General features: G+C 42.8%; 1 protein-coding gene across 8 annotated transcripts in view; it reads right to left on the bottom strand.

Annotated features, from left to right (window-relative positions):
• The window catches only part of DIS3L2 (DIS3 like 3'-5' exoribonuclease 2), a 147,620-nt gene that overhangs the window by 83,656 nt on the left and 51,829 nt on the right, over window positions 1-12,135 (bottom strand). For 4 of the 8 annotated variants that reach the window (XM_085864370.1, XM_085864371.1, XM_085864368.1 and 1 more), the window contains 3 exons: window positions 10,752-11,000; window positions 10,562-10,665; window positions 4,137-4,190 (listed from right to left, as the gene is read on the bottom strand). In XM_085864370.1, the coding sequence (XP_085720496.1) occupies window positions 4,137-4,190; window positions 10,562-10,665; window positions 10,752-11,000 (407 nt within the window). Of the gene's footprint in view, window positions 1-4,136; window positions 4,191-10,561; window positions 10,666-10,751; window positions 11,001-11,056 lie in introns of all 8 variants that reach the window. The other 4 variants (XM_085864374.1, XM_085864369.1, XM_085864375.1 and 1 more) reach the window with 4 other exon arrangements.

Raw genomic sequence — 12,135 nt, 5'->3', positions numbered from 1 at the left:
AATTATTCATGAATACCCATCCGCAAGGCTGCGAAAACAAGAATTTTCACCTCGATCTGTTCAGCCATTTCAGATAAGCCATTAAAGGTAAAAAATAAATAAATAAATAAAATTGCTGCCGAATCATGTGAATGATGACATCATCAAATATTTTTTCTGTGGACCATTTTATCCCATGATAACCCTCAAAAATTTTCATATTGATCAGATGTAGTGTTCTCCATATGCAATTATGACATCATAATGAAGGCACCTATGACATCATTAAAAAAAACACTTATTCCCCATGAGGAGTACTTACCATGTGCCAAGTTTCAATTTTTTCATCAGAGATACAGAGGTCCAAAGTTTTTCCGTTTTCAGCACATGGCTGCCACACCACGTGACCAATGATGTCATAATTATAAATACATTCTCCATGAGTAGTCGTTCCTATGGTGAACATTTCGTCTCAATCCGATAAGCGGTTGCGAAGAAAAACACGAAAGTTCTGTGCGGACAAACAAACAGACAGACCGGCAAACAAAGAAGCAAACAAACGGACCCATATGCAAAACCCTCTCCCCTCCAGCGAGAGTAATTATCCATTCCACATCAAGGTGAAGGCAGTTGGACACCTGCATGCAGGTCGTGGATGCAGGGGGCAGGGGGTTGGGAGGTCGTTTCACATTACAAGGCGTTTCACATGAAAAAAACATGTTTTCACTTTGTCATTATGGGGTATTTTGTGTGGATCGGTGACAAAAATCTCAATTCAATCCATTTTAAATTCAGGCTGCAACAACAAAATGTGACAAAAGTCGAGGGGTGTGAATACTTTGTGAAGGCACTGTACATAAGTGGGCTGCGGCTCGAGTCTGGTATTAATGGAAACACCGGGGTACATGGGCCGTAAAACGTACATGGAAAGTATGGCCACAAGAAGAGTCCTCAGTGACAACGAACAGGGTGTAATCGTTGGTGCGCATTTGGCTGGCACTTCAGTGACAAAGACTGTGGAAATTGCAAACATGCCACGAAGAACCGTCTCGAAGGTGATGTCAGCCCCGTAAAATAAGGAATGACATCATCATGAAAGGACAACAAGGGGCGCAAGCGCAAACTTGACAAGTGTGATGCACGGGCATAAGTTCAGACTGTGAGGCGAAACAGGAGAGCAATGGTGGACAAACTGTGTGTGAGGTTAGACGGGGATTGTGAACATTCCGCATCGTCGAAAACAGTCAGAAGGGAACTTCATAGGGCTGGATAACATTGCTGGGTTGCTATGCACAAGCCTCTCAACACCTGGCAATAACTGCTTGCAGGTCCAGTGGTGCAATGAGCATTAGCAATGGACTTCAGAGCAGTGGAGGAATGGGATATGGTTTGACAAGTCATTCTTCACCATGTTCTCAACAAATGAACATGTGCACGTGGGGCGACAGCCCAAGGAGCTCCAGAGCCCTCAGTGCCTGTTCCAACAGTTAAAGGTTCCGTCGGTTCCATAATGATGTCAGGCGCATTTTTGTGGCATGGCCTGGATCCACTTATTCCATTATAAGGCAGGGTTGATGCAGCGCCCTACGTTATCATCCCGAGCGATCATTTGCATCCCGTAATGCAACATTTCTTCACTGCTGAGAGTGGTGCCTTTCAGGCCAACAATGCTCCAGTGCACAGGACACGTGTTATCACTAGGTGGCTTGAGGAGCGTGAGGACGAAGTTACACATCTTCCTTGGCCCTCTCAATCACCAGACCTCAATCCTATAAGCATTTGTGGGACTGTCTGGAGATGCACTGAGGACAGCGGTTTCCACCTGCATCAAACCGACATGAATTGGAGCACTTCCTTGTGGAAGAATTTTTTATTTTTATTTTATGTTGAATGCGCCAGTCATGGACTAAATAGTCCTTATCGAGGCCAGGCCTTAGATAAAAGAACTGTATCGATAGAAAAGTAAGGTAAGAGAATAGTCTCAGAGTTTTTGAGAAAAAAAATCTGCTTTTTGAAAAGGGGAAGGTCATAAGTGTTTGGGAAGATGTGAGAAGGTAAAGAGTTCCAGAGTTTGGCAGTGGAGGGGAAGAAACAAACATCGTAACGGCCCACCCTTGAGTTGCCAATGGACACACAATAATCACGTGATGTAGTGGCTTGTCGAGTATTCCTTGGTCTCGCTCATGGTGGAGGTACACAAGCAGCACGTTCTTGCGAGCAGAAACCGAAGTAATATCAATAGAAAAGAGAAAGACAGCCGACTATGCGGCATAATTTGAGCAGGTTGAGTTTTGAGGTCACATTGGTAGAGTTGACAAGTCGAATAACTTTGAATTCAATTCTGTCCAGTAAGTATGTGGAGCTGGAACCTCCCCAGATGTGAGAGCAGTACTCTATACAAGGACAAATCAATCCTTTATATAGTTGGAGCAACTGTTCAGAGGAGAAGAAGCTTCGACATTTGAACAGGACTCCTAATTTCTTCGAGGCAGACTTAGCTATTTGAGTAATGTGTGGATTCCACAATAAATTTGATGTTAGAGCGATAACTAGTGGGTTTATTGTATCACATGGTGTAATTGTGGAGCTTTCAAAGGAGATTGGAGAGTTGAGAGGAGTTTTAGAGAGAGATGGGAAGAAATTGAGTTTTTGAAGCATTAAACTTAACTTGATTACATTTGCCCGACTGGGAGATCTTGTCCAAATCCAAATTTAAAGAGGTGGCTGTGATGAAACGAGATGTAGATCGAGTGAGGGAAGATGGGGCAGATGGGAAAGACATGGAGGAATGTAATGTTGAATCATCAGCATACGAGTGCATTTGGTTATTTGTGGAAGAAAGGTCATTGATAAAAGGAAGGAATAGTGTTAGGGACAGAACAGAACCCTGAGGTACACGCTGTTGATAGGGAAGAGAGATGTTGAACCATCAGCTTTTTTTTTTTTGAGATATCAAGGCCTACAACAATCGCTAAAGTCTCTCAAAGAAGAGGCCCAGACATTCCTCATGTTAGAAAGGATATCACCTGTAGATCTTGCCTTGCGAATGCCGTATTGGTGGTCAGATAGAAGACTGTGAGATTCAAGATGCTTGAGAAAATTGGAATTGAGAAGACATTCAAAGACTTTGGAAACAGTCGAGGTCAGAGCAATAGGACGGTCGTTAGAAGGGTTTGAACGATCACCCTTCTTTAAAAATAGGCTGTACTAAGGCATGTTTCCAGGTAAGAGGAAAAGTTTGGGTTTTTAAACAAAACCGAAACAAACGAGCAAGCACGGGTGCAAGTTCTGAAGCACATTCCTTCAAGACACGCGGAGGAATGCCATCTTGCCCATAGGCCTTGCTTATGTCCAGAGAGAGGAGTATTTTTTTTGACTGCAGGGAGGGACATGGGATTGGTGAGGGAAGCATCAGAGAGAGGTGGAACGTTAGAGTCATCCAGTGTGGAGTTGGAGGAGAAAAGAGAACCAAAAAGAGTTGCTTTATCAGTCGGAGAGACATCGATAGTATCATCGGAACAGAAAAGCGAAGGAAAGGGAGAGCGACATACTTTTAGCTAAGGAGCAGAAAGATGTATTTGTGGAAGAAGATGAGAGGTTGTCACATTTCTTTTGAATAAAGGAATGCATCGCCTCACAAATTGTTGACTCCATGCCACGTCATATCCATGCCGTCCTGGATGCACATGGTCGCCCAGCACTCTACGAAGTGATATTCTGTTTGTGTTTCCATTTTTTTGTCTACTATCGAAGTTTGGAGAGGTTGAAATCTACAACCAGTCTTACGACAGCCATTTCAGAGTCAATACCCATATCAGCAGTACGACTACTTTAGGTCATCAGCCATTTTGAGTGGGTAAACGACTCACGTGGACTTTATAGACCTCAAAAGTTATGGACCTCATGATTCACAAGACCATAGACCTACCTTTATAACCAAATTCATAAAATTGTTCACCTCCCTATATTCACAGGATGAACTCTCACATGGTTAAAGCAGAAATGAAAATAAAATTCAAAATGAAAGCAAGACGTTTCTTCTCACCCTTCCACTATCACCACATTTTAAAGTGTTTCATGTGCTTACATCTATCCGCTCATCTTGAAACGAGATCAAAGCATTCAACATGGATTACAGTCTCGGACAACATACTCACAGGATTTGGAACGTAGGCTTCTCGGAAATTCTTCTTATTTATTCGAATTGCTCCCTGTGGACACAAACAAAGTAATCATCATCCATGCAATATGACTCGGTGATATATCAGGCTCTTGAAACATCTGTCAAAGCACCAGTCAAGCTTTACAAAAAGCTTTGTAGGTCACATGATGCACAGGAAGGTAATATATCTGGATTGTTTACACATAAAGAGTTCCCTTTGCGTTTGGATTTCCATTGTTAATACAAACGGGAGGTTGTTCAGTTTAATTGGTGGCCTCAATCCCTCCTTTATAACTAGTGTGAACGGCATCAGTGACTGGTCTTCAAATCAGATGCTGTGCCAACTCTTTATTGAAATCTTGATGTTTTTAATGTTTAATCCGTGTCTGCCCATAATTTCCAACATGTCTGGTCTTGGAGCGACCACCATCTGCAATGGCACGGACAAACAGAAATCAACCGCCTTTCCCTCTAATCTTGAAGAATGGCAGTCTTCTGAATCTACAATATTCCCTTTGATCCCAAACGAAATAATCACATTGATAATTAATCAAATTTAAAGCTGATCCTCTTTTCCAAAGCAGGAAATGCTACTTATACAATTGCAGTGATGGAATGAGGTTAGAATTTGAAGCAAATCCCCAATCCAAAACCATGATCTTTTCTTTCGTCGTCAACCCCCCCCCCCACCCCAAGCCTCCCCACCCCAATCCCTCCTCCTTCAAAATTTTCAGTATCAATCTTGTCCACCCCATTTCTCCCCACACCCATTGTTTGTCCGCCTCTGCCCGTCTTGGTCTTCAACTCTGCTGTCGGTGTCCTCCCCCCCCCCCAATACTGTTCCTTTTTTCCTGATCATTCAGTGAACTAGAACACGCTCTTCCATGAGCCTTGACTATGTACATAAAAAATGAAAAAAAGAAAAGGTCAAAGCATCTCTTTGACATACAGGTGTGTCATAATTTTACATAGTCTGGAAACAACCTCGAGAATAGGACAGTCTTGACCTTCATTGTCAGGAATGACCTTCTCTGGGCAAAGCACATTTCACATCTTGGCTCCAAGGATTGTTTGAGTCAGTATGTATATATATGTAAAAACAGTAGACTAGGCGTAAGTCGGCAGCGTGTAACTCGTCACTTCGCCTAAGTCGGCAGCGTCAAAAAGTCCCGAATTTATCTAATGTAAAATCGACTTCCAGACTTTGAATAAAGTCTGTAAGTCGTCATCTCTAAGTCGTCACTTCGTCTAAGTCATCAGATGTTGTCCATTCCCGCGTAATGCAAATTCAAGTAAATTACCACGCCTAACTCGTCACACGGAACTTCTACCTCGTAAGAAGCCCGATTTCATGGAATCGTGATGCGCGGGCTATTTATAACTGCGCTGCGTTCAGCTCAGTCAGCGCGCCGTCCCACATGCATCTGAAGAGGTAGACAGGCTGCGCAATGCAGTCTCTGGCAAAGGAGTAAAGTAAAGTAAAGTAATCTCTTCTTCTTCTTCTTTCGGCTGCTCCCGTTAGGGGTCGCCACAGCGGATTATCCATATGATCCGTATAGTGATTTGGCACATGTTTTACGCCGGATGCCCTTCCTGACGCAACCCTGGTCGCCTCTTACGACACAGGGATATGGTACACCTATTTTAACCGGAGTATACACCGGCCCAGTACACTGGTACTCATTTCGCCGACCTCAGTAGGATGGCAGGCTGAGTCAACCCCCTGGTGTATTAATTTAGTGGCCCAACGGGGCTTGAACTCAGGACCTCTTGGATCCCAAGCCGCTGCCCAAACCACTGCGCCAACACCAGGATATATATATATATATATATATATATATATATATATATATATATATATATATATATATATATATATATATATATATATATATATATATATATATATATATATATATATATATATATATATATATATATATATATATATATATATATATATAGTCGTGGCCAAGCATATTGGCACCGTTGCACTTTTTTTCAAATAACTCACAATTTTCTCTCAAAAGAAGTTAAAACTGACAAAAGCATTTGGTCTCCACAATTCTTAATTTCAATGTTAATTTTACAGAACCTTTGTTTCTCATTCAGAACTTTATATATCCTTTTAAATCAGACAAATAAAAAGAAATGGCATTGTCAAAATTATTGACACCCTCGACTTAACATTTGGTCACACAGCCTTTGGACAAAATAACTGCAGTCAAGCACTTCCTTTCGCCATGAATGAGCTTCCTACACCTCTCTACTGGCACTTTGTCCCACTCTTCCTGTGCAAACTGCTTCAGTTCTCCCAGATTTGAAGGGTACCTTCTCCCAACTGCTGTTTTTAGATCTCCCCACAGGTGCTCAATGGGATTTAGATCTGGACTCATTGCTGGCCACTTTAGAACAGTCCAGTGTTGTCTTGAGCCATTTCTGAGGGCTTTTTGAAGTGTTTGGGGTCATTAGCCTGATGCAAGACCCAGGACCTTCGATGGAGTCCCAGCTTTCTGACACTGGGTTGAACATTTCGCTCCAAAATGCCTCCTTGGTAATCTCCTGATTTCATGATGCCATGCACACATTCAAGGCACCCAGTGACAGAGGCAGCACAGCAACCACAAAACATCACCGAACCTCCTCCATGTTTGACTTCAGGGAAGGTGTTCTTTTCTTTGAAGGCTTCCTTTTATTTTCTGTAAACATGGAGATGATGTACTTTTCCAAAAGGTCTAATTTGGACTCGTCTGTCCACCGGACATTCTCCTGGAATGATTTTAGCTTGTTCAGGTGTGTTTTGGAAAACTCCAATCAGGCTTTCTTATGTCTCTCTCTCAGCAGTGGGGTCCTTCTGTTTGTTTGGCAGTTGAATGAGGTGCTTTCCCCACCATTCAAACAATCCTTCGCTGTAATCTTCGATCAAGTTTTCGCTTGCGGCCACGTCCAGGGAAGTTGGCTACAGTGCCATGGGCCTTAAACTTCCTGATAACATTGCGTACGGTGGACAAAGGAGCATCAAGGTCTCTGGACATGGACTTGTAGCCTTGAGATTGTCCATGCTTGGCTACAATCTTGTGTCTGACCTCCTCAGACAATTCCCTGGTTTTCTTTCTTTTCTCCATGCTCATTGTGGTGCATACAGTGACACAAAACAGCAGAATGACTCCTTTTCTCTGTTCAAACTAGTTGCATGGGTGATTTTTACATTGCAGGCATCTGCAATTCACAACAGGTGAGTTCATCTCCAAAGTAAGGGAGAATCACCTGCTTGAAATCTAATTCTTTCTCACAACTTCTAAAAGGTGCCAATAAGATTGTCTGGACCATTTTAAGATTTATGTATGGAATAAGCTAAGATTTAGTTTTTTTTTTCAGCTTCTTTGTTTTGTTCCACTGCAAACCAAAGAAATACATGTGTGAATGCCAAAAGATTTTTTTAATTTCAATTATTTTCTGGAAGAAATGGTGCATTATTTGAAAAAAGTGCAAGGGTGCCAATATTTTTGGCCACGACTGTATGTGGCTCAGAGCTTCTGCATCTCATCTTGTACTCCTGGACATGGTGGATGACAAAATTCTTGGAATAGCTATTGTCACAGGCTGAGGCAAAAGGTGCAATATAAGTAAAACTGTTAAACCAGCGACCTTGAAGATTTTTTTTTACCACATTATCCCTCTCCATCAAGTCTTACCAGCTCCCTGCATTGATCTACTGGAACATTTCTCATCAACCTTCCCAGTTCCAACTTACATCCCAAAATTACTTTGACTCAAATTTATACTTTAATTCAGTTTGGGGAACAATTTATCCCATCTGGTTCTCCTTCTATTGATTGCTCAATCCATGTGTCAATTTCAGATGAGGCACAATGTCTGAACTCGGTGGTGTTTGCCTGAAAGTCTCGTGTACCCAACCCATCAAGCTCTCTTCACACCCGAACCCCCCACCCTCTGCCTTCCTTGTACTCAATCCCTTCTTGATTCTGTGTCTTTCTCACCTGAGAAAGCAGAGAAAGTTATTTCCAGCCTTCACTTTTTATTAGAGATTGGTTTGTTATCAGGTCCTGCTGTGTCAGTGTTACTCTAGCTGCTCCTCTGTCTGCTTTCTTCAGTCTGTCCTTTGTTCACATCCCGTATGCCTGGAGGTTGGCAAACATCACTTGCATTAACAAGGATGCAAAAACAGACCCTCTCAACTACAGACCAATGAGCTAACTTACAATTAAAGGCAGTCATGGAATCCATCCTTGTTGATCTCAAGTCTTTCCTGTTTTCAAACAATCTGATTTCTGTCCATCAGTTTGGATTTCACCTGGATCACTCAACTCCGGACATGCTTCTGCTCCACTCTCCTCAATGGTGTTGGTTCAAAATCTCAAACAAAAGGTCAGGACCATCTCCTGGACATATCTCGGGAATTCAATATAGTCTGGCATTCTGCTCTGTTCACCAGGTTCACTGCAAATGGCAGATGAGGCTACCTTCACACTTGGTTAACTTCATCCAATCGCAGAGTAAATGTGTTGCCGTCAATGGAATCCTCTCCCGCCCTCTCCCACTGGAGGCTGGAGTAACTCAGGGCATTATCTTGGCCTCAGTCCTGTTCATGATATACATAACCTGGTTTTGGCTTTGTGTTAGGGTGGCTTGCTTGTGATGTTAGGGGTCTGAGTTTGAGCCCCGTTGGCCACTGATTAACACAAGATTGAGTTGACTCAGCCTGTCATCCTTCCGAGGTCAGCAAAATGAGTACCAGTGTACTGGTATTGGGCACAGCATCAGCACCATAGTCGCACCTCACCAAATGATAGCTACCCAGCAGCCAAGCTGCTATCCACAAGAAGAAGATGATATACTGCCCATAAACGATCTCTCCAATGCTTTGGAAAACCCTCTCTTCCACATTGCAGATTATGCCACATTCTGTCGTGCAGTACCCGACTGGCAGTCACTCTCTACTGGTCTGGAATTGATTAGATGCTGATCTAACAAATGGAATATGTCTTTCATTTCTGTAAAAGCCAACAGTCTTACCCGATCACGCCGGAATGATCATCAAAATAATTCACCTCTCCATTTGCATGACCATCCACTGGAAGAAGTTCAATCGGTTGAACTTCTTGGCCTCAACATCAGACATGCCCTCTCCTGGGCCAACCCCACAACAAAGCTGGACTCACACGAAGAATTTTCCATCATTCCATGAAAAAACAAATAAATCAGAACGACCCACAGCCTACACGACCTTTGTTCATAGCTTAACCCTTTGAACCATGGAGGCCGTTTTACCGGCTGCTATTCAGCTTTTATATACATATATATATTTTTTAAACTGACTTATTTTATTTTATTAAAATATTTTATTTAAAAAACCGACTTTTTTTTTTTAAACTGGCTCTCCTCAGGTCTGGATCCCTTCTCTCCTTCAAACCATCGACCCTCTCTAGCAACTAAAAGATGCATGCGCTCTTCCGGTATGTCCCTCCTGGTTACTTCCCCTTATCCAGGATCAGTGCACAATTCAATGCTTTGGTTTCCTTTTTCTCTGATTTATCGAACTGCCTTCCTTATTCTGTTCAAAACCACTTTTCCCTCCACAGTTTCAAAAGCACGTGGTGCAACCTTCCTCTCATTCCACCCCTCATTACTTACTCATGATCTTTTCTTCTCCCATTAATCCGACCAAACCCAAAGCACTTGCATGCAGGTTCCTGCCATCCTCTCCTCTACCCTCACTCTATTGTGTCCATCTGCTGCCCCACGGCCAGTATGTTGCCTTTTGACTTCACTCATCCATGAGCCTAGATTGTCCATACAAAAAGGAAAAATGGAATCTGACATTAGTGAGGACATGTAGTGGTGCACTCGTCGAGCGTTTGCTAAAAGCACCACTGAAGCAACGTAAAGTCAAACGGTATGAAGGCCGAACCAAAGGTGTTCCATTTTAAAGATTATATCTTGCGCGTCTGTCAATTCCAAAAGGGGAAAACAGAAAGTACATCTTGGAAGATTGCACACACACGTACAAACAGAAAACAGAAAAAACAATTCATACTCTTCTTCAAATGGCCTCTCATTTGACGTAAATTACCAAACTTTGATAGAACTAGTATGAACAAAGATGGCTGTGCTAACACATTCACATTAACATATTAAAAATGTCAAATGCAGAATCATACGTTTTTTAGTTGCTCAAAAAATGCAAATACAACCAACACAGTTTATGAAATACCATCACTGTTTGACTGTGATGTCATATCTCATTCGTGCACACTCTAAATCCCAGGTGAGCTTTACAACAGCAGCCTTACAAGCACAAACAAAAGCTGAATTATACAAAGTTCTTTTCACAAGTCCTTTAAGTATCTGCGAGTTCTCTCTCTGTCTTCCATACCTTCAATCTATGCCACGACTAACCTGCAGTAACTCTCCACGTTTGAGGCCAGCAGAGACTTGCAAGGACGATAGATACTCCTCGTACACGGCATGGCGTCCCTTGTGTGGGGTCTTTCTCGGTGAACCTTTCGATCACGTGCACGGCGCAACACATCAGCGGTATTTTAAACGCAGGAACCACACATCATATGTCACACACATATTTGCTTACAAGCACCTGGTGACTGCATCTGTTGACTTGCTCTATCTCTTTTCTTTCGAGAACAGGGTGGGCAATAAGGTGTACCACCTCCAATCAGGGAACCAACTTCATTCCTCACAGTTTGGGGCTGCTTGCCTCCTGAATTACAAAGCCCATCTGGCTGATGCACTTTAATGTAGGACTCTTCCGTTCCCACTTGATGTAGCAGACTTTGCAGAGGCCTGTGCTTATGGGGCTGCTGTTCATGAGAGGAAGGGTCTGTGGGCAAGGAAAGATTTAACATGAGAGGTTTAATGTAATATCATAATACTCACCACATATACCACGATATATGAACCAGGCAGTGGTTTCAGGACATGTTCGACATTGAAAATTTATGGAATTATTAGCCTCATGGTGGTGACCTTTTGCCTGAGGTAGCACTGCCTGACCCCATATCCCAATACACACTGTATAGCGGCCTTTAACAGCCTCAAAACGGACTTCAAGGTCAACGTGCGGTAGCTTGAAGCCTTTCCCCAGATTCTGAAGTGCCGAGACACAAAACTTGGGTGCTGCGGTTCGGTTGTGAAACCGGTTGTGAAATTGATTTTTGCAACTGCATCCTGGAGAGAGGGGGGATGGGCTTCCCCTAAGGTCCATTCACCATTTGTTACCGTACTTCCCTTTATCTTTCCATGCTGAAAGAGACACAGAGATCGTACAAATTCCTTTTGACGACATAGTCTTGGATCAATGGTAAGGATGAAGGTTGCTTCCAACAAACGAAAATGAAACGAGCTCCGACCTCAGCTCAATATCCTGAACATCTCTGCATTGTACTGGTCGGCACAGATAGGGTTGGCAACCAGGTGCTGTGCAATGGCAGATGAAGCAGATACAGTGGCCGGTGGTTGCTGGATATTTCTACATGCTCGCACCGGTTGTGTTCTAACCCTCACAATCTTTTTTGAATTGACAAGGGGACGTATTGTTTGATCCGATCAGCCAATCTTAGTGTTGTGCGGCCCACGTACCGAGCTTCACATCGGCACTTAAACTCATAAATAACATTGCTGGTTTGTGAGGTGGGTAGCACATCCCTGTTGACCGACGTCAGCAAATGGCGAGAGGTAAAGATTACTCGGGGTTGCACAGCCAGAAACGTGTTGGATACAATGTGTTTGATTTGTACTTCAAACCTTCCTGATGATTGCCCATTCCAGGGGATTCTTATATAGACTGGACATTTCCGGAAACCAATCTTCTGATCTCTTGTCGTGTTTAGAAACTTGTGGATGTATCTCTGAACTACATGCTCAGGATAACCATTCTCACCGAGTATATTCATGATTTTGTCAATTTCAGCAGGAAGATTACAAGGTGAATCTTTCAAGGTAATCTTTACCTCAGG

Source organism: Eptatretus burgeri, chromosome 18 (assembly GCF_056783735.1).
Source record: "Eptatretus burgeri isolate ZD-2024b chromosome 18, Ebu_testis_v1, whole genome shotgun sequence".
NCBI lineage: Eukaryota > Metazoa > Chordata > Myxini > Myxiniformes > Myxinidae > Eptatretus > Eptatretus burgeri.
Note: the sequence above shows the minus strand (reverse complement) of the source record. Positions and strands in the feature narration are given on the sequence as shown.